We start from the raw sequence: 22,779 nt of genomic DNA on the forward strand, positions 1-22,779 counted from the left end.
AACAAGTTTATAATATAGAAAAAATGTTAAAGCTAGTTATCTGAAGTGACCAATAAAACGGCTGATCCCCTAGAAAGAACAATCAAGAAAAAAGAAAGCACAAATTATCCTATGACAAATAGAAAAGAAGACATCACTACAGATTCTATAGACAAAGTAAGAGGATTATGGCAATTTTATGCAAATAAATGTGAAAATTTATATGGACAAGTGCCTAGAAAAAAACAACTTATAAAATCACTACAAGTAGAAATATACAATCTTAACAATCCTGTAGCTAATAAATAAATTTAACCCGTAAATAAAAACCTCCTACAAAGAAATCTCCAGGCCCAAATGGCTTTACCAATGAACACTTCCAAACATTCCAAAAACAGAAATAACACTGATCTTACATAGATGTTTCTAAAGAATAGAAAAAACAGTGGTGATGAGGCCACCACCACCTTTATACCAAAACCTGAAAAAGACATCTTTAAAAAGGAAAATTCTGAGCTAACCTCTCTCATGAATGAAGATTATTTAATTTTGCCAAAAACAAGCAAAATGGAAGTAATAGACATTAGAATAGTCGATACATTTGGCATATAATGACTGGCAGAGGATATGAGGCAGGTTTCTAGGGTGCTGGTCATGTTCTATGTCATGGTATGCATAGCACCCATTTTGTAAGTAACTTAACAAAACTTACACATTTTATATATGTGTATTTCCACTTTAAATGGTTTTTAAATATGCAATACAAGAATCTCTCTGCACCACCCCCTTCCTTCAACCAACACTGATTATGACCCATTTGCCATAGTTCCCAGCATAGAGAAAGCAACTAATAAATATTTGTTGAAAACCAAATGAACAACTCTTTTATTAGAGGTCTAAAACCTCAGCACAGTGTCAGACATACAGCTGGTGTTCAAAATATATGTACTTTTTAAACGAATGAACCACTGAGTAAAAACTCAGAAGAAGAAAAAAAAATATATCCTCTGCCAAACCTTAATGCCAAAACTCCTTGTGGAGGCAGTGAGAGACCCAATAAAAGGAATTGACTGAATAAACATGAAAGAAGAGTTAGGGACAGACTGAGAAGAAAGTGGGAAAAAAGAAACAGAGATGGTTTGATGGAAAGATTGGAAAGCAGCACAGGGGGATAATGAAAAGTCTCACATGGACATCAAGCCTCTAGAGCCCAGCACACGAGGATAGACGTGGCTGCAAAACTAAATTGGGGTAGTCTCTGGGCAGAAAGCTGGGGGCTGATCAGTCTTGATATGAGGCATTTTTCCTCACTGATCCTACCTCCTCTTCTTTTATTTTAGGTCTGCAAATGAAGGTATTGGGAGCTAGGACTGGAGAGACAGGAGCTCGGAGTTCTAGATTCAGCTTTGTAGGGATACCTTAAGCCAATCATTCAAATTTCCAGGCTTCCTGGTGACTAATCAGAAGAATGGGAGGAAAGGTGTCTCAATATTTTAAGCACCCATTCCTTATGATTAAAAATTCTCCTAGTGCCCCTGAGATGTCCCAAGGAGTTCTGAAGTCCCTCCTTTAAAGCACAGAGGACGGGACACCTGGATGGCTCAGTGGCTGAGCATTTGCCTTTGGCTCAGGGTGTGATCCTGGAGTCCCAGAATCAAGTCCCACATTGGACTTCCCATGAGGAGCCTGCTTCTCCCTCTGCCTGTGTCTCTGCCTTTCTCTGTGTGTCTCTCATGAATAAATAAATAAAGTCTTTTAAAAAAACTAAGCACAATATTTTCTGATGTGTAAAGTGTAAATAACTTCTCCACCCTTGAGTTCTAGTCTTCTTTGTTAAGATTTGATATCCAGGGATGCCTGAGTGGCTCAGTGGTTGAACATCTGCCTTTGGCTCGGGTCGTGATCCCAGGGTCCTGGGATGGAGTCCCGCATTGGGTTCCTCACACAAAAGCCTGTTTCTCCCTCTGCTTATGTCTCTGCCTCGCTCTCTGTGTCTCCAACGAATAAATAAATAAAATCTTTGGGGGAAAAATACTAAGCACAAAGGACATACCATTGCTTTGCAATTAAAAAAAAAGGAACAAGTTCATTCTCTAAGTTGGGCTGGGTTAGGAAAGGCTGGTAGTAAGCCTCCTGCTCCTTGGACAAAAGGCTCTTCCATAATACCATTTGAAGACCCATATTCATCAAAATACTTCAGCACAATTAGGCAAGCTGCTCAGTTGCTCCAATTATCCATCTCTCTTTACAAAATATCATTGAAGCCTGTCAAAGCAGTATTGAAACATCCAGGACTCTCCTCTGTGAATGCCATTATGGTCAGAGGCTTGGCATTGCGTTAATTACATTAGCAGGTTCAGGCCTGCATAATCTCACCTGATTAACACTATTCTTTCCTCTTTCTTCCTTCAGACCCTCTGCCTGAATTTTTTTCTTCTTCCTTCATTTATTCACTCATTCATCTTGCAAGAAATATTTACTGAGCTCCTCCTATGTGCCGGGCACTGTGCCAGGTGCTAGACATATGTCAGTAAAAGTCCCTTCCATTGTAGGTTTCCTTTACCTTCTCACTCCATGCCCTTCATTTCAGTTGGAACAAAAAATAGTGGAAAGACCCTCTAGCTATAATTAGGTACCTGTATTCTTGTCCCAACTTTACTACTAGTCTAAAGGGTGAGTCACTTAACCTCTCAGGATATAATTTTCCTTTCCTGTAAATAAAAGTACTGAACGAGAACAGTCTAAGAATTTCTCACATGGACTTTTTTCAGTAGCTTCTAACTAGTCTCCCTGTTTTCATTTTGCCCCTCCCTTCCCTACAAATTTCACTCTAAACACAGTATCCAGACTAATCTTGTTAAAATGTTAAGTCAGATCTTGTTACTCAAAACCCTCCAAAGAGTTTCACTCATAATAAAACCCAAAGTCCTTACTGTGCCCTGAAGGTAGTATATGCCCTCGCCTCCAAGCACTAGTCTAACCTCTTTCCTCGCCCTCTCACCTTCATTCATTCCACCCAGGCATGCTGGCCTCCTGGCTGTTTCTTGCACACTCTAAGCATACTCACCTCTCAAGATCTTTGTATTTGCTTTCCCACTGCCTGGAAAGCTCTCCTTCCCCTCCCCAATGTCACATGGTTCGTTCCTTCACTTTCTTCAGTCATTTGTTCAAATGTTTTCTTTTCAGAAAGCATTCTCTGATCTGACCCTATATTAAGTAGTACCTCTGTATCCCTCTAGGCCCTCAGGCTGCTTTCTTCTCTTTAATCCTTAGGATTGCCTAATCCATCATAATTTTTTAGCTTCTCTCTCCTCCCACTGGAAGATACACTCCATCAGAATAGAGATCTTTACCTGTCTCATTCCCTGCTGTAACCCCAGTGCCTAGAATAGTGACTGACGCATAGTAAATGCTCAATAAATGAATGGATGAATGAATGAATGAATGAATGAATGAATGAAATGAAAGAATGAGTCACCTCTGGGAATAAAATAAGTCTCAGTGTAGGTCAAAATGTATTCATACTTAGAAGAGCTCAAATCTGGCTACCTATAAGGAGCCACTCAAGTATTGGAATTAGGCTATACAAAATACTCACCATTACACAAGGGACCATCTGCTGGAGCCAATCCATTCCATTCCATTGAGATTTCCGTTTCATAGCATGGTAGTCATAATAAGATTAGACCTGAACGCCATTTATTTTATTCAGTTTCTTGTGACAAGAAGAATAGATGCTACCCTCCCTGTATGACTTAGGCCCAAAGAGATTTGGTCATTTACCAAACATTATCCAGCCTTTTTTTTAAGATTTTATTTATTTATTTGACACAGAGAGAGAGCACAAGCAGGGGGAGCAGCAGAGGGAGAGGGAGAAACAGGCTGCCCCACTGAGCAGGGATCCCAATGTGGGGCTTGATCTCAAGACCCCAGGATCATGACCTGAGCCAAAGTCAGGTGCTTAACCCACTGAGCCACCCAGGTGCCCTTCATCCAGCCTTTTTAAGGCAGAGATAAAATAAGAACATAAATCTCTGACCTCCAAGCCTGCAGATATTTTCAATAGTGACTTACAGAAGACAGAAAGATCCAAGTATAATGCTTAGAGGCATAAGAAATATATGAGACGTGGGGTAAAAAAGTGTAGATTCACAACAATAAGGAACTTTTCCCACTGAACCTCTGAAGTGATTTCATGTCCAGAAGTTCAAAGTATTGTTCATCTTACATATTGTTGGATCCCCAATGCTTGGCATACTCAAGTACGATGACTAAAAGTAACAGCCTCAGAGTAAAGAGAAGCCTACTAGAAAACAGGGGCCCCAAGGTAATAAGTATTCTCATCTCCTGCACAGCCCAAAGCCTTGAAGCCAGTCACACCGGCAGCAGCAACAACAACAACAACAAAACACACACACACACACACACACACACACACACAGTATCCTTTGAAGGAAAAGAAAAAGTAATTTGTACTCACTGAATCCAGTTGCTTCCTAGCCAGGTAAGGAACAAGGACAAAGTTGTGACATCACAGTTTGTTTTAGTACCTTCAGGGGTACAACAATGACACAAATAGATGCATACATATATGCCCATGTGGACAGAGACCCATTTACAAACACAAATGTACAAATACACATATGCACTGCCCATTCGCTTCAGAATTAAATCACAAATCAATTTATATATATAGAAATAAACATGTTTGTCTTGCCCAAGCTACTCACAAATAGCACATTCACAAAGATAATATTTACCTCAAGGTATTACCATGAGAAGTAAGTGAGATTATGTGAACTGCACACTAGTACCTGATACATAAAAGGCATGTAATAAAGGCCAGTAATAGATATATATGGATAGATAATACAAATGTGTATCAGATTCATATGAATAACTACCTTCAAAGCAAAATTTGCTTTTCAGTCACTACTCTGAATCTCATGGAAATTCTAAGCAGCCCATCACTGTTCCAGTGTGTAGACGCCAGTAAAAGAGAGTAATGTGGGGTGTGTCATAACAGTGGCATGGAGTTTGGAGGTGAAGGATCCCTGCTGGTAGGAGGCTGGTGAACAAAGCTTTCCAGACTTCTCTGGAGAGAAGGCCTAGGCCTGGAGACAGCTAAGCTGTTAAGAACTATACTAGGGAGAACCAACCTCCAAAACCTCAAAAGAAGGAGTTCCTAACACTGCTGAGAAAGAGGGAAGGGTGGTCCAGCTCAGTAGACTGGGAGGGAGAGACCTGAGAGTTCCAGCCAGTTCAAATCAGTCAGAAAATCCTGCAGAGGCTATTAATCCACTAAAGTCTGGTAGCTTGGAGAAAATCTGATTAACTCCACCTCCCCAGCTGGGCTCTAGAGTGAAATGTAGAGCTGGTTTCTGAGACTCAAATAAGGGGGGAAACAGAGAAGCAGGATGCTGGGGAGAGTAGGAATGGTTAAGTACTGGATACCTGTGTGTACAGCTTGGCTCAATCATTATTAGGGAACAGGACACAGCTCTTAGGCTCTGTTGCCCCAGCTTGTGACATGTAAGTAAAAAACTGTCTCCTGTCCAGTCGGAAGAGGGCATATCTTCCTTATCTCCCCAAAGGGTGCCAGCAGTGAGGCCAGGACTGCTCCCTCTTGACCCTGGACAATGCTCAAGGAATTTCTCCTGCATTTTCTTGTTGCAGTGGCCCAGGGGAAGAGGAGGAGACTTTTATGGACCAGACTTCTTGAAACCTCTCCTTTACCTCTGTACCAAATATTACAACTTCAGAGCTTTAAAGAAACCCAGGGATCCGGTTCAATTCTTCCCTTTTAAGATGATACACTGAGCCCCGAGGCAGATTTGAACTGGGACCTGTGGTGTTTGTTTTACTTACATACAACTACATAATTTAAATATCGAGGCAATATTTTGAGACCTCAAGAGATTAACTTCATAATCTCACCCACCCCACTGCCCGCTTGCAAAGGGGAGGAGAGACGCGGATCTCATCCAGCACTTCAAGCGTTAAACTCAACCCAGAGTCTAATACGCGATTGGCCAAACACTGAGAAAAGATCTGGTTTTCGCAGCCGCGGGCCAATGAGCACCTCGAGTGGGAGGGTTTGAAGATACTAAGGAGTTTTTCCCCCCTTTTTTCCCTCTCCACCCCCCTCCCATCGGCCTTCACCCGCCACCCCCCTCCTAACCCCCATGCCGCCAGTTTGTTAAATTAATGCAGTAAGAAAGTCTGAAGATCTGAAGGAGTCCTGGCCAAAGGAAGATGGGCGAGCTCAGAAAATCGAGATGCATCTGAAGCCTTGGGCTCCTGAGCCCCGCGGGGTCGCCATGGACCCCGGCAGCCCCTGAAACTTGCCCTGAGCTCTCTCACGCCTGCAGCCCCGAGCAATGGGACACCTTTCCTGCAGCGATCATAACTTATTCGGCGGGGACCAGAGAACAGGGATCGCAAGACGACAGCAGACCGGCACGCAGGCAGGGGAACGAGATTCCGGGACTCGGTCGCGATGCGCCAGCCTGGCACATTCTCCGGGATTTAACTGAAGGCAGCACCGTCAATCGCTTGCCCTCGCCCCTAACCCCCTCAGGCCAGCCCAGGGGCATAAAGCCCAGCTCTCGCTACCCAAGATGCTCGCCCAACCTAACGGTCCGAGGCCAGCGCTCTGATCGCCACAGAAGATTTTTTTTTCTTGCATGGACCTGGCCGTTTAAACAGAATAACAGGGGTAAAAAAGAAAATATACCCACCCCCAAACGTGCCTCCCCAGCGCCGCAGGGAGCCAACAGACAAGCTGGAGTTTAACAAACAGCAATACTCTTCGCGCTCCTGAAAAGCAGGGCTGGACGCTCTCCGTGGTGCTGAAACGCGTCGCGGCTGCCTCTGTCCGTGGTACCTACAGCCTCCTCGTTCCAATTTCCCCCGGGGCTCTTGCTCCGCACCCCTGTTCTCCACCTCCCCTTAGCATCTGGATTATTTTTTCAGTAGCGCTCGCTGGTTTTGTTAAGTGCCAATTTGAAACATTTTTGCCCCCATAACTCCTGGACTACAAAGCACAAGGACCTGAAAAATGTACAGCTTCAATACTCTCCGACTCTACCTTTGGGAGACCATTGTATTCTTCAGGTATGCAATTTTCTACTGACCACATCGCTGTAATGGAAATGGGGGAAAGGAGCACTGAGGCTGACTCTGTCCGTGATCCCCCTATTTGGGGGGAGGGGGCTGTTTTATACCGCTGCAATCGGGTCCTTCCATCCCCCGCCCCCCCACCCCACCCCGCCCGCAGGCTGTCTGGCTTGTGCGTGGAGAGGTCTGAGACGGTCTCTGCTCTGGCATCTGTTTGCCTGTTTTTTGTGATTTGTTTGTCCTTCCACCTGCTATACCCCTGCCCCATCCCTGGCCCCCAGCCCCTCTGCATATTGGCTCTCACTGGGCTGAGGACTTTAAGGGGAAGCTTTAGGAGTTACTCAGTTTAATTAGGACTGCATTCTCTCTAACCGCAGTGCCGAAAACCTCAGCTCTCCCGTCTGGGAGCCAAGTGACAACTAGCGGTGACGGGGAAGGTTGCACTCGAACTCGCTGGACACAGAACATTTAATTTTCTCTCATTTTTTGTTGTTGTTTTCTTTTTCTGCGGTGGGGATGGGGCAGGGGGGAGAGTTGCTGAGGTTTACTGCTTGGAAACAATAGTGTTAGGACCTTAGGTTGTAAAGCCCTGAACTTGGGTGCATCTACTTAGGAACAGATCCTGGGAAGCATTTCCCTTTTGAAACTTTGACTCCCTCCTCTCACCCACTCACCTTTCCAAACTCTACTTTGTTAGCTGAAGATCCTGAACTGATGGACGATTCTTGTTTGTTTTGTTTAATTTATATCTGTTCCTTAGTCTGCAGCTGAGTTCCCTCACCCATTATCTCCCAGGTTAAAATTTTCTACCTACAGACTTAGCATTCTATGTTAGTACAAGTGAAAAGTGAAAAATCACCTTTTCGGGAAGCATTGAAATAGATAGTCCTTTTGTAAGTGGGTGAATCAGCCATCATCAGAGATGGTTATGATAAATTCCATTTATATGAATTGAAAAAAAAATGTTTCTTCTTCCATGACCCGCAGGGATCATTAATCTTTCTCATTTTAGATACCTGACTCTCATGTTTTACCATGGCATTGTATTAACAGCCATTTGAAAAAAAAATACTCTAGGTTATTTTTAAAAATAAGTAACCATCAAATATTATTCTCTCCCATCATAAGCCAGCAACTAATTCTTGGTTTTCCTTTTAACATTATAGAGAATTCTGCATATGAATTGTTGATTTGATTAACCTGTCGGTTGGTTTATTAAATGAATGACACCTCTCTCAGACCCCAGGTTGTAAGGGTCTATATATGAATCACTCTTCATGTCTTTCTCTTGAGATGAAGAAAAGACCCCCTTCCTTCCCTGAGATACCCAGCGCTAAAGCTTCTAATCTCCAGTTCAAATAATTCTTTGATAGGCCATAGTCCTCCCACAGCTCAGAATGCAAATAGTCAGGGACTAAGATAAAATGAAAAAAGTGCAACAATCCAGGGCCCTGTGAATTGGAGTGAAATGTAGCTACTTTATGGGGGAAAGGGCAAGAAGTATCCTCTCAACAATATCAAATCCTTTCTCCCTTCCATACATATAGCACTGTAAAATGATGTGGATGTGGGGTACTTGGTAACATTTGTATGCAAATTGATTCTCTGTTTGGCTTACTGAGACAGAACTGAACCAGAAAGATTAAAGAGCAAATTAATAGGACCAAGCACATCACCCACCCCATGCACACATCGGATTCCTTTTTTCTTGATGAACAACAGTATGCTTGATTTTCTTCTCTCCGACATTGTCTTTCACAAAAGAGAGACACTGTCTAAAAGGTTTGCATTGTAATCATTTTCATAATGTGATGAATCCACCGTGTTAATTCTTTAAGTAAACTGGTGGTGGCCCGTCAAGAAGCCTCACTCTACATCTCCTTCCTCTACGTGTGTCAAGGCATATCTAAGCTACAATGTATATGGGATTCTGTGTTTATAAGGAAAGAAGAGTCATGACTCTGGAGAGCTGGGAAGGGGTTGGCACTACTGCACTTTCAAAATATAGGAATGGCTACATCATCTGAGGAGTAAATGTTGTTTCAGAAATGTTCTGAAACATAAAATAATAAAACTAGCAATTGAACTAGAGAAATACCCTTAGCAATTTTTCAGAGAGATGGGGAAAAAAAGGTTAAAAGGAGGAAAAGTATTGTCTTTGTGTAATTGGTACTTTCATTTCTAACTCTCTCATTTTTTAAATTTTAGGTGAAAATACAGAAGCACTAAAATCTGGGGACTCAATAGAATTGTATGTGGGGGTAAATAGAGATAGGCAGCTCCCTAGCAGATTCCATGTGAATAACTCTTTCTCCCCCAGGGGACAGGTACCTGTGTTGGAATGAGCCAGTCCAAGCATCTTAGGCACCCAGGTACTCCTCAGATTAAATGATGCCAGCTGCTCACCTTGTTGGGGAAGTCTAGGGGCTAGAAAAGGAAAGGCCATCAATAACAGAAGTACCGCTGGCTCAGTACGTAAGCAGCAAAATGGCAATAATGATGGTAAAACAAAATAACAATCAAAGTGAGCCAGAAATATTAGATGGTGCCAACACAGAACAAATTGAGGCCTTAGACAGAGCTTGGGGGAGAGAGATATAGGGTACTGGGAGGCACACAGCATTGCAGTGCTCATCAACTATGACCCCATAAGTAAAATGAGGTGATTTGGCTGAAGTTCCTGTTCTGGTATTTTAAAAGCCTATGGTTCTAAAATTCCATGAGTGACATTCTAGGATTCAATAACCTAAATTTTGTCTCTTTATTTTCAGTCGGAGATGAGGCTTTATATCCAGACTAGTCAAAAATAATAGGCAAAGATATGTTGTTGTTGTTTTTTTTATGGTAGAAGCACATTCCTTTCAAACCTCCTTTCAAGCCAAAGGGAACTTGCTTTGATTCCCAGAGCCCTTCCAGTGGCTTATGGCTGGAAGGGACCAGGAAGACCCCAACATTTTTTATCTTCTATTCAAATAGACTTATAGCATATAACATGTTTCTCAGTCTCAACACTATCGACATTTTGAACTGTATCATCTTTATTAGGAGGGCCGTCCTGCACAGTGTAAGATGTTTAGCAGTACCATGGCCCCAGTGGCACTCCTGCCCCCGCATCATGACAATCAAAAATGTCTACGGACATTGCCAAAAATCCTGCGGTGAGGGTTGGGGTGCAAAAATTATCTGCAGTTGAGAACCACTGGTATAGAATGACCAAATATTTAATCTGCTGTTCTGATATACTAATTATAATGAGGAGAAAAGTCTAGTTTCCTTGAGAAAATGCCCCTTATGAAACACACAAAGTACCCCAATGAAACAAAAAGGGACCTAGCTTATGCTTGCAATGGGAATAAAGGTATAGGAGATGAACTAAGCCTAATAGATGGGTGGTTTTCCCAAAAGATGATCAGCTTTTCTTTATGTGCCACTTCCATCTGCCACCCCAGTAGATGCTTCTTTGCACAGGGTTTTGTGCTGAATATGGCACTCATTTACTAAGAAAGGTCACTAAAACCTTGAAGGAAAGATGTCTCTATTCACACTAGGGTCAAAAGGAACATGGAAAAAATATTGTTTCATATCTTGGTCCTGGAAAACCACCAAGTTGAAGGGTGAATGAGTCTTCCTTTGAGGTGGCCTGACTGGTTTCTCAGTCTCCACGCTGGCCAAGAGGGGCAGATAACCATCTCGATCTTTCCTCCTGGTAGCATAACTGTATTTTCCCTCAAATCTTACCCACTGTATTGTGGGCACTGCAAAAAGTATCTAAGAGCTTCTGAAATGGGCCAAGGATTTTCTCCTAAGGAAAGAAGTTTCTTGGGCAAGTTTGCACCAGGGCCAATCAAAATGTCAGTCTACCCTCTTCTGGGAGCTTAGGAATGTTGAGTAAGAGAAAAGAAAACATCAAGTCTTTTATTCCCAAAGGACAGTTTAGACAAGGACCTTAGGCTGGTAAATAGAATTATGAATTGACACATAGCTTCTGCATATTTGCAAAACTGGTAATGACCTATTGGGGATATTTAGGAAATTTATTCTTGAGACCAATTTGTTATGAAAGAGGTGGCAAATGTGGTGCGGTGGAGAGAGTAGTTAGGCTATGATTTGAAAACCACCTCTCCCCTTCTAAAGTCAGCTTTGCTCCTATCCTGCAGCATGGCTTTGACAAGTCTCTTTGCATCATGGGAACTCAATTTGCTCACCAATCAACTCAAATGACTGATTCCAGCACCTTTAAGTGCCCTCCAATCTGGGGTAAGGTCTTTATAAAAGACAGAGGCCCGTACCCACAAAGGCTCAAACTGAATTTGCCTCAGTGCCGACACTGCCTTCTTTTCTTCACCAGGCATTTATTTATCATGTATGTATGCACCTGGTCCAAAGCTAGGCACTCTGCGGAGGGGACAAAGGTAACAGATGCCACAGTCCTTGTCCTTGCAGAGAGGAGAGACACTGCTCCCTTTAAAGCTACATTAAAAGCCTTTTTCCTCCTTCAGAAGGCCCATAGAGCTCCTCTCTAGACAGCCTGTGTACGCGTCCTGCGACAGCATCACATTTATGTGGGCGTCATTAACTTTATTTCCTTCATCAGCTGGCAGAAGCCAGAATGATTTTTAAGATGGATGGCACTGTCTCCTGCCTGGCCATCTTGATGCTATTCTGCAGGTTTTCTGCTGCTTTAGGAAAAGCGGCGTTGGCCCAAAGGGCATGAGACCTGGGATCCAGAATTTAGCCAGTGGCATGACCTTGAGAGGGTTCCATGACCTTTCTGGCCCTCAGTTTCCCCAGCTGTAAAATGAAAGGAATCAACAAATCACTCTCCAAAATCATTTTTAACTGTGCCAGTTAAGGATTATCTCTTCCAATATCCTCCATGACAGAAGTTTTGCTTACAAATATTGTGGCATATTTCAACAGTTATAAGAAATAGCAATGTTGCATCATATTCAGGCTCAAAAGTCTGAAAGAATTGAGGACCTCATTAAGCAACTTCACTCTGGAGGGTTATCCCACTCTAGATACAATTATTGAAAAATCGCATAAATATGTCCGTTTCCCCAGGAAGTGCTTTGGATGATGAAAAAACAGGGTGCTTGATTTAGTATCCCCATAGATCCGAAGAGTGGCATAAGAAAGAGACCAAAAACTTCTCTACTTTCACCAGGGATTTTGTTTGGGTTTCTTCCTCCCCCATAAAATCTGTTTCTAAAATTTTGTTTGCCAAAGCCTACTTGTCATTAACTTATTTTCCTCATCTTTATTAATCAAAGGCATACATAACTGTCAGGAACTCTGAACATTATGGGATAAGCGACGTCACCACCCTGAGTTGACCTAAGAGAAAACAAAAGTAGAGACATGTGATGCTTTTTAGTGACTCCATAGAGCTTTGTCAGAAGTAAATATGCAATTTGTTAGAGTCTCTGAAATGTTTAAAATGAAATCTGAATCCTCATTACTATTTCATGAACCCCCTAGGTATCCAGGGACCCCATTTGGGAAACATTAAATTTGATTTATTCTATATAGCTCCAAGAGAAGAAATGGAGCAAATTGATGGATAATTATTTTAATGTACACACTCACATTCTAGTTCAATGTAATTTGGAAATTAATGACGGATCTGTCAAATGGTGCAATGGGCTACCTCGGTGGTAGTAAAGGTCCCTGTCACTGGAGGTATGAAAGCAGAGAAATCCACCTCCCAGGAAGGGTGTAGAAGAAATTCAAGCTGCTTTTGTAGATTGAGGTTTATAATTTTCTGCATTAAAGTCAATGAATGCAGGTCAGAGACAAATCTTCACAATACTTCTATTCCCTCCTTTCCTGACCCCCAAATTACGATACGATCTTTGTAAGCTCTCTGGTTGTGCCACAAACACGCATTCACTCAAATCATTTCCTTCTTCAAAATGGATTGGTGATGAATAAATTGGGAAATGATCGCGCACACGCGTGCGCGCACACACACACGATGCAACAAAGGATTATTAAAAGGAAATCACCTGGTTATGTAAGAGGCGGGTTTTAAGAAATGAGAAGGACCTCAGAATAAGAACATATCAGAGCCAGAAAGACCACCAGGTAGTGCACCGGTCTGCAGACAAGTCCATGGGCACGGTGGCCTGTATGGCTGAAGGTCTTTCAACCCTGAACTCCAGCCGTCCCTCCTGAACCAAGCCTCTGTTAAGCCTAACACACAACTGAAAACACCATAGGGCCAGCCAGCAAATTCATTCAGAAAGCACATTGGAAGGGAACAATACCCTGGGATGCTGAGGAGAGGGGCTTATCCGCACAGTGCCTATGCTTTGTAATGTAAGCCCTGATGAGGGGTGCTGAGGCCCCAAAGCTTTTGAAACTCCTTATAAAAGAGCCCTTTGTGGTTTTCTGAAGTTGATATTGTCCGAGTCTCCCGAGGCTAATTCAGTGCAATTAGATTACCACTCTCTGCCTTTGGATTCGGCTGTTTTTCAGTGTCCGTTGCTAAATGAGTTTACCGTCTTAACAGGGAGCTGCTGACAGTCATTAATCCCAGCCGTGAAATGGGCAGCGTTCTCTCTTGCCTCGCATACTGGGGAACCCACAGGCACCTAGGCTATAAGCCTTTGCTCCCTTCATGGCAAAGTCCTCAATTTCCCACCCGTTCACCCTGAGACAATCACACGTTCCTTCTGAGCATTTTAAGTACCAACAGAATCAGGGAGACTTAAGGCAGTTCTATAATTCAATAGCTCTCAAATCTAGCTGTGAGGGGCTTGTCAAACATCTAGTTTCCTGCCACCATACTAGACTACTGAATCAGAATCTCTCAGGAGGGGAACCCAGAAACTCATAATGTTAGCAAGAGTCTCTAAATCACTGCTTTTTTAAACTTCAGTATGAACCACTTGAGAACCTCATTTAGCTGCTGATTCGTCTTGGGTAGGGCCTGAGAGTCTGTTTTTCTAACAGCTCCCAGGTGATGCTGATGCTTCCATGGACCAAAGGTTTCAATAGTAGGGCTCTAAATGATTCTGGCTGGGGACCCCTGACATAGATCAACCCTTCTAATTTGCAGATGAGGAGAGAACAAATGACTTCCTTAAGGTTATAGAGTGAAATAGCGGAGCTCCCCAAGTCCTACATAATTATATTCATCCCCAAACTTATCGCCCTGCGTGTCATCTCTCAGGGCTGTGTGCCCTCAACTCTACCACTGCATTTTCTTCATTTGGCACTCTCACACACTGTCCTCCCTCATGAACACAGACACACACCACAAGAAGGGTTCCTCAGAGAGCTATCCCCATTCTCAAACTGGGGGCCTGGGCCTTAAGGTCCTAGTACAAGAGCTCTCATTTACACAGCTGGGAATTCCTGTCATGATGTTGGGTAAAGAGAAGGGGCACCTGAGGACCATGCTTTGAATCCCAGCCGCAGGGGGCCCTAGGACACAGAAGTGAGAATCTATCGGAATTGATGGAGGAGGTAGACCAAGGTGATCAGAAGGAGATCTGTGGTTTCTCGCTCCAAGGATAACCTCACTGACCAGCACCCCTGCACACATTGCACTGTCAACCCAACATAACTAGAGTATTGTTTAGGACTCCCAGATGTTCAGAGGCTGTTGCCCCATGCTACCACCTGTCTAACCTCAGTCCTTCCTTCTTCTCTGCCTTCTTAGACTTTTTATCCTTTCCACAAAGCACATTATTATCTTATTCATCAAAAAAAGTAACTGCTGGGGATCCCTGGGTGGCGCAGCGGTTTGGCGCCTGCCTTTGGCCCAGGGCGCGATCCTGGAGACCCGGGATCGAATCCCACATCAGGCTCCCGGTGTATGGAGCCTGCTTCTCCCTCTGCCTATGTCTCTGCGCCTCTCTCTCTGTGACTATCATAAATAAAAAAAAATAAAAAAAAATAAAAAAAAAAGTAACTGCTATGATCTTCGGCCTTTGAGAGCTGCGTGTTTATTGCTATGTGCTCAGTTCTGCAACACTGCCCAGCTCCAGAGAAAGGCGGCACAGCCGCAGCAACCCTGGCTGCCAGGCAGACTTGCAGCACTCTCTTACAAGAGCACTTGACAGTTTGCTGAGTGTTTCGCACTCACAATCCCATGGTAGCATCCCAGTCACCTTAAAAAATAAATACAAGACAGTGGTTACTATCCCCATTTAGAGTTGAGAAAACTGAGATTTGGAAAAGTGACTTGCCTAAGAATATATATATATATATATACACACACACACACATATATATATATATATATACACATATATATAAAATTCCTAAAGCTGCAGGCCAATGAGCTGGTACAGTTCTAAGGCAAACAGCCCCACCTTCTGCCGGTGGGCCACAGTGGGAGGATGGAAAGAAGCCTACAAGAGAAGAGCTGGGAATTTCCATCAAGCCTTTAGTTTGACAGCCATATTGCTCTGATTCTTAGCCAGATAGGTAGTTCTTTCTCTGTTCTTGATCATTTTTAATGATACAATATATGAATACATTCCTTTTTAAAAATCTAATACTAGACTTCAACCTAAGAATCCCTTTTGATAGGCTCTCCAGGTCTGTCCCAGCTTTTGTTTCTTTAAGGGGTGTTGTACTTGATAATTTTTATTCATATATGTATGTGTATATGGGTACATACATACATGTGTACAACTATTGAAATATATATCTTATTATTTTGAGGAATCGTATTGCCTATATAATTCTGCAATTTGTTTTGTTCACATATCACCATGTCTTGGGAAGCTTTACCTGTTGAGGCATACAGCTCCACCTCATTCTTTTAACTATTGCAGAGCATTTAATGTTATGTGTATCCCATTGTTTTCCAGCCATCCCCTTACTGATGGGTATTTATACTTTCTTCTAAATTTTCCACTGCCATCAGTGCTACAATAATCTCAGTGTACCAACATCTTTGTGAACACATGTGATGTTTTTCCAGGCAGATAACAAGAACAAGAAATGAAATTGCTAGGGTAAATAAAATCCATGCCCACAAAAAAAAAAAAAAAAAAAAAAAAAAAAAAAAAAAAAAAAAAGAAATTGCTAGGGCACAGAGTATGTGCATCTTTTATGCGAATAGATACTGCAGGCTAATGTTCCTTTCTTCCCAAATCTTCCCTTCTTCCTTCCTCATGATGCTCCCTCTCAAGCTGGGCTGCAACAAAGCACTGATAATAGTTGTTATTATTTATTGAGCATTTATTGAAAGCCAGGTCCTGTGCTCACAACATCATGTGCTTCATCTCATAACCCTACAAAAATCCTCAGACATGAGTGCTATTATATTCCCGTTTACAGTTGATAAAACTGAAGCATAAAGAGGTTATGTAATTTGCCCAAGGTAAGACAACCAGTAAGAGGCAAAGTCAGGATTCAAAACTAGGCTAACTCCAGAAAACATTCTCTTAGTCATTGCACTGATATTATTACTCCAAGAATGAACTAAGGAGGAGGAAAGAGAGGACCGAACCGGATGAAGACAAAGGTAGCAAAGACATTAATTTCCCTCTCTAGATAACCAAGGGCTCATCTCTTTCAGATGGTTCCAGATAATCATAAAGTTAATGTACATCTATAATCAGATGTGAGTTTTCAATCTCCACCCTTCTCATAAGAGGGGAATGGCACTAACTCCCACCCCCATCACAGAGGGATGTGGCGAGGGCTCTAAGGGCACACAGGTCACTACAATACCTTTCTTCTTCATCTGCCTTGCCTTATGAACAAAAGTGCTTAATTGAAAGAGCTGTTGAGGGTTCTGTAAGACAATTTCTGCATGGGCTGGGAGGCTGAGAAGAAAGGCAGCATAATCTGTGGCCCACATTTTTTTTTTCAAAATTTTTTAGAGAGAGAGAGAGTGTGTATGTGAGCAGGGGCAGGGAGGGGCAGAGGGAGAGAGAGAGTCATAAGCAGGCTCCACACTCAGCATAGAGCCTGGCTTGGGGCTCAATCTTATGACCCTGAGATCATGACCTGAACCAAAATCAAAAGTCGGATGCTTAATCAACTGAGACATGAAGGGGCCCCTAAAAATCTTTTTAATTGTCAGTCCTTAGTCCTCAAACCAAAGCCTTGCTTCCTAATCCACAAACACACAAGACTGAGAATACTCAGTTTCCCTTTATCTCCAATCTCCAGGGAAGGAGGTTGGAGAGGCAGCCCAAGCTCCAGCATTGGAGGTCTCACCATAGGCTCGAGATTTGCCATTCCCAAAGCATGGTCAAGGGCTTCTTAGAACATCTCTAGTCTGGGAAACCATGCCTGGGCCAGATAAGGATGGCAGGAGCAGAATGGGGACAGGAAGCAAGGACTAGGCCAGCTCTCCTTGTAATCATGAGCGGCACTCCAGGCCTGGTTTGTGGGAAGCCCGAACATTGCTCTCTCACACATCCATTTTCAAGAGCTCTCTGAGTGACACCAGAGACTTCTCCAAGTGTATCCATAGCAGGTCTGCTGCTAATAGAAGAAAAAATACAATAAAAACAAAGTCTCCTAATATCAACTCTTGAAATAAACTTGCTGGTTTGTTTACATTATAAGCATTACAGGTTTGTTATAAAATATTTAAACCACATAGGGAAATATGATTAAAACTAAAATCCACAGAAGTCTTACCCCCTAGGGTAAATCACTTAACAGTTTGATATTCAGCATTCAAGATGATTTTAATAACATAATGACAAAAACATGAGTGCTTACTATGTGCCTGACATCTTTCTAAAAGCTGAATTGGTATTAAGCCACGTAGGCTTCAGAGCACTCCTATAAAGCATTGTTCATTCATTGTATAGATGAGGTTACAGACGAGGAAACAGAGAGGTTAAATAATTTTCCTAGGGTTACCCACCATGGAAATGGCAATGCTGGATTGAAATCCAAGCAGTCTGGCTTCAGATGGACTTTAACCGCCATGTTACTCTAGTGAGCCATTTCTATTTTACAAAAATGAAATTATACTAAACACCATGCTCTGCAACTTCCTTTTTTCATTCACTAATACGTTGCCAGTGTGCATACAGATTTATCTCATTCCTTTCTGCATTTGTGCTGCCCTTTGCTGAGCCTGCCAAGTTTTAGCAGGACACAATTCTGCCTTTCACCGTATAGCTTCCACCTCCATGTCCAGCTCTTTTCCTTCACACAAACCAAATTCCAGCCCAAACTGAGCTTCTCATTGGTCTCTGCAGTATACCTGTTATTCCCATCCCTATACTGTCCTCATACTGTTCCCTATCCCTCCGTAGATCTAGGGAAAAAAAAAAAACTCTCCCTCATTTTTGCCCTGAAAGCCATACCAACCAGCTCTGAATTCTAGTTAATTTGACTTTGAATCCTGCCTCTGTCACTTCCTTGCTGTATGATCTTGGCAGTGCACTCAACCTTTCTGAAGCTTCCAGTTCCTCATCTTAAAAACTAAAGATAAGAACTTCACCAATAGATCAATGAAGTTATCTTTCATGCACTTTTTCAACACTGCACATAAGCCCTTAACGAATGGCAATTCCTTCTCCACATCTCTGAGATCCCATCCATGCCTCATGGTCCAGCTCTAGCCTCACTTCCTCTGTGAGGCAGCCCTTGGACCACCATCCCCCAACTGGCCATAGACTCTCTTTCCTAAGTCCCCTTGGAGATGTAGGCATGACCCTTAGCACTCAGGTTACTCACAGTGGCCTTCTGTGCATTTGAGTGCCCTTCTAACTTCCCTATTGGACTGTAAGCCCTTAAAAGTCTAGAAACGTAATGAATTTTGTGGGACATGTGGAAGGACAACAAGAAGACAAAAACACACCCCCTGGTGCTTCCCAGAGTTTTCAACTTGTTCTATTCCTTCCTCATACATAGCATTGTCCCTGTGGTTCATGTATATCAGGTTTCAGTGCTTGTTGAATTGAATTGCTTGGTCCCCACATGCCTGCTCCCAGAATCTTCTTTTTGGCTCTGCAGAAGCCCAAGACCGGAAGGCTTCCAACCAGCCAACCCCAAAGCACTCCTGTGTCTCACTGTGACCCCTTTTTGCTCCAAGACATGAGTCACAGTGAGAATGAGCAGGACATGGCAGCTCAGCCCAGGCTCAGTAGCCATTGCAGTGAGTTGCTCAGCTTTATCCTTGCCATCTAGATGAGCGTGTTCAAACCCTAGGCCTTTCAAAACATCTGAGCCAATACAGATCAAGAAGCTGCTTCCCACCATGACCCAGGTCTGCAGAAAGGCCCCTTCCATAGGGACAAGACAAACTTCCTAAAATGGTTTTCAATTATGCAGAAAGCATGAACTTCATCACAGATAGTTTACTTGGTGTGACCTAAAACATTTAGTAGAAAAGAAAAACTCTTGACAGGAGCCGAGAAAAGACTGCATCACATCTAGAGAGAAGGGGCTTGGAGGATTCCGTTGAATAGGCCTTGGAACATAAAAAGCTAGGCTTCCAGGAACCCTGGGTGGTGCAGTGGTTTAGCGCCTGGCTTTGGCCCACGGCGCGATCCTGAAGACCCGGGATTGAATCCCACGTCGGGCTCCCGGTGCATGGAGCCTGCTTCTCCCTCCGCCTATGTCTCTGCCTCTCTCTCTCTCTCTCTGTGACTATCATAAATAAATAAAAATTTTTAAATTTTGAAAAAAAAAGCTAGGCTTCCTGGAAAAGAGGGTGACAAGATTCAATAAAAGGTGTAACCCCCATGTTGCCTCAAAATCAAACATCCTGGAGATGAGAACAAGATTTTCCTTCCCCTGTAATTCCTGCTCTAACTTTGTAGCTGAGTCTCAGTTTTTCCATCCCTATAATAAGACTGGACTGTGTAAAGACTATGGGTCTTTCCATCTGTCATTGCATAATTCTTTAATTAAGTTGTCTCAGAGAAGATCCAGCAGTTAAAAACTCTTATGAATCAGTCAGACATATTCTGGAATCCTGGTTATACCACTTGATACCTGTATGTCCTGGACAGAGATTATTTTTAAGATTCCTAAGCCTCAGTTTCCCTCATCTGTAAAATGGCAATGATTAGTATCCACTCCCCCACACCTAAAAAAAATCATCCTAAGGATTAAATGGGAGATGGTATATAGGTTGTTGGACATACATGTGGCACACAGAGACCACGCAAAGCAGGAAAGCCATGATGACTATTATTACTTTAAGGGAATAGGTGCAGAGCATTGTGAGAACATAAAGAGGAGTCTGATTAACTCTACCTAGAGGTGGGGAGACAGCACAAAGTTGAAGGAGTCAGGACACTTAAACTGGGCCACAATGAATGACTAATTCACCAGGTGGCAGCAAGTGCCAAGAGAGAATATTGCAGGCAGAGGGAGAAGGCTTGCAGAACAGGCAAGCAGGAGGATGGGGAGCTCAAGGACACTGCGAGGGCCAGCCATCTACTGTCACCAGGCTCAGCCCAGTCCTGCTCCGTCCTGTTCCCTCCCAAGGGGCCTTTTATCAACTGGAATCCCAGCTGAGAGTGGGCAATTTGCTCATGATCCCAAAAATATTTCTTGAAGTCCTACTATAAGCCAGAATTGTTCCAAGTTCTGGGGACAGATACAGTGATGAACAGAACATATGTAGTCTCTGCTCTCATGCAGCTTAACTTCCAGAGGGGTCTATAAACAAACAACTTGAGAAACTATAGATTTTCAGGTCATGAGCACAACTACAACCTGAGTAAATCAGATGATGGGACAGAGAATAGTCTACTGGAATCCACCCCAGGCTGCCTATACTTGCACATGCAAACACCAACTCCCTTAGACTTATATCATGCAGGGGACACCTGAGTGGCTCAGTCCACAAAGCATGCAACTCTTTATTTTGGCTCTGATCATGATCTCAGGGTCACGAGATGGAGCCCTGTGTCAGGCTCCATGCTCAGTGCTCAGTAGGGAATCTGCTTGAGATTCTCTCCCTCCCTCTCCCTCTTCCCCTCACCCTACTGTGTTCTCTTTCTCTCTCTAAAATAAAAATCTTTAAAAAGAAAGACATATCATAGGGAGATGGGCAGGTGAGGAAAACCCTTTTCTTTTTACTGATGAGGAAACTGAAACTCTGAGAGGAGCAATGATTCATCCAAAATCTCAAGGCCAATAAGTTCCACAGGCAGGTGACCTCATTCCATGCAGAAAAGTCAAAAATATCCAGGACAAAAGATTAAAATGGAGGGGGAGCGTGGAGAGCAAGTAGCAAAACAGTATGTACAGTAAGAACCCATTTTTATTTTTTTAATGTTTTATTGTTCTCGTATAGGGAAAAAGAAGTCTAGAGAAATGGACCCAAAACTGTTTATAGTTGTTATTATCTCTTGAGAATGAGACTATGGGGGACTTTTATTTCCTACATTAAATATTTTGGTAATGCTTGAATGTTTTACAATATATATTACTTTTGAAAGCTGAAAAAATATATTTTGTCAGAAGAGGTTGTCAGAGAGCATGGGAACACAATCAAACTTGGAGCCCACCTAAATAAGAGACACACGTACCAGGTAGGGGAAAAAAGACATTTGGAGTGGTCTGAACCAGTGCCCAGTTGATTGGTTTCTCCAAATGAAAATGAGCCTAGAGGCAAATACTGTTTGGTGTGTTTGGAGGGATTTTCTGAGCAAATGGAAGTTTCTTCCTCCCCCCCCCCCTCCCGGTATCACTGTGCTAGAAGTAAGATGTTATTGGAAAATGAGGGGCCAGAGTTATGTTATAGACTTGAGCTTCAGAACAAGTGATGGATGCAACATATTTTCATCAGGATACTGAAGCCCTACCCAATTCTTTTTGTAATTTCATAAAATCCTCCTGGTCATTAAAAAAAAAAAAAACTTAGAGATGGAAAGAATTAACTGACCCAATCCTTTCAATTCCCAGGGAGGAACAGAAGCCAGAGGGAAAGAGATTTGTCTAAAGTCCACTGTGAATTAATGCCCAGCCCAGACAAGAACTGAGGACTCTATGTCTCTTCTCACTAAGACATTTTCCCCTTAAACCTAAAGATTGTTCCACTGATAGTGTGCAAGACAAATTTCAATGGTACAGGATAATTTTCTTTAATTTTACTTATCATGAATTTTCTTTTACTAGGTACTAGAATTTAGCAATTTCATTGTAATGCTAGTAGGTTTTGTTAAGCTAAGAAATAAAATTAAGGGTAAATATCAGTGAGGGTGACAGAACATGAGAGACTCCTAACTCTGGGAAATGAACAAGGGGTAGTGGAAAGGGAGGTGGGCAGGGAGAAGGGGTGACTAGGTGATGGGCACTGAGGGGGGCACTTGATGGGATGAGCACTGAGTGTTATACTATATGTTGGCAAATCAAACTCCAATTAAAAATGTACAAAAAATAAAATTTAAAAAAACATTATGAATTGGGCAAAACTTGTCATACAATATGTGGGCAATTTGAGTTTAAAGTATGCTGGACTCTACCATTTCATCTTTGACACTGCCATTGGGGTAGATGGAAAACAGCAGAAAGAGTGAAACTCAGTGCTGAGCAATGCCTAACTATCATTAAATATCAAACAGCTTCTCAGTGTGAGTCATGGACATGGGCTGTTAAATGAATTCAAATAGCTGGAGGAAAGAAGGCATGTTTGGGTAAAAAGTGGTGCATTCAGCAGACAGAGCACAGTGGGGACAAGGTTACCAGCAAGTATCTATTGAAACTGTATTCATAGTTTTCTGTTCCCTT

The 22,779-nt window shown here is 42.7% G+C and overlaps 1 protein-coding gene across 1 annotated transcript in view; it reads left to right on the forward strand.

Moving 5' to 3' along the window:
- The first annotated feature begins 6,174 nt into the window (after positions 1 to 6,174).
- GLRA1 (glycine receptor alpha 1) overlaps positions 6,175 to 22,779 on the forward strand; it is an 85,461-nt gene continuing 68,856 nt past the window's right edge. Inside the window, exon 1 of the mRNA XM_072824429.1 lies at positions 6,175 to 7,095. Coding sequence (XP_072680530.1) covers positions 7,040 to 7,095 — 56 coding nt within the window. The 5' untranslated portion in view covers positions 6,175 to 7,039. The remainder of the gene's footprint in view (positions 7,096 to 22,779) is intronic.

Source organism: Canis lupus, chromosome 4 (assembly GCF_048164855.1).
Source record: "Canis lupus baileyi chromosome 4, mCanLup2.hap1, whole genome shotgun sequence".
NCBI lineage: Eukaryota > Metazoa > Chordata > Mammalia > Carnivora > Canidae > Canis > Canis lupus.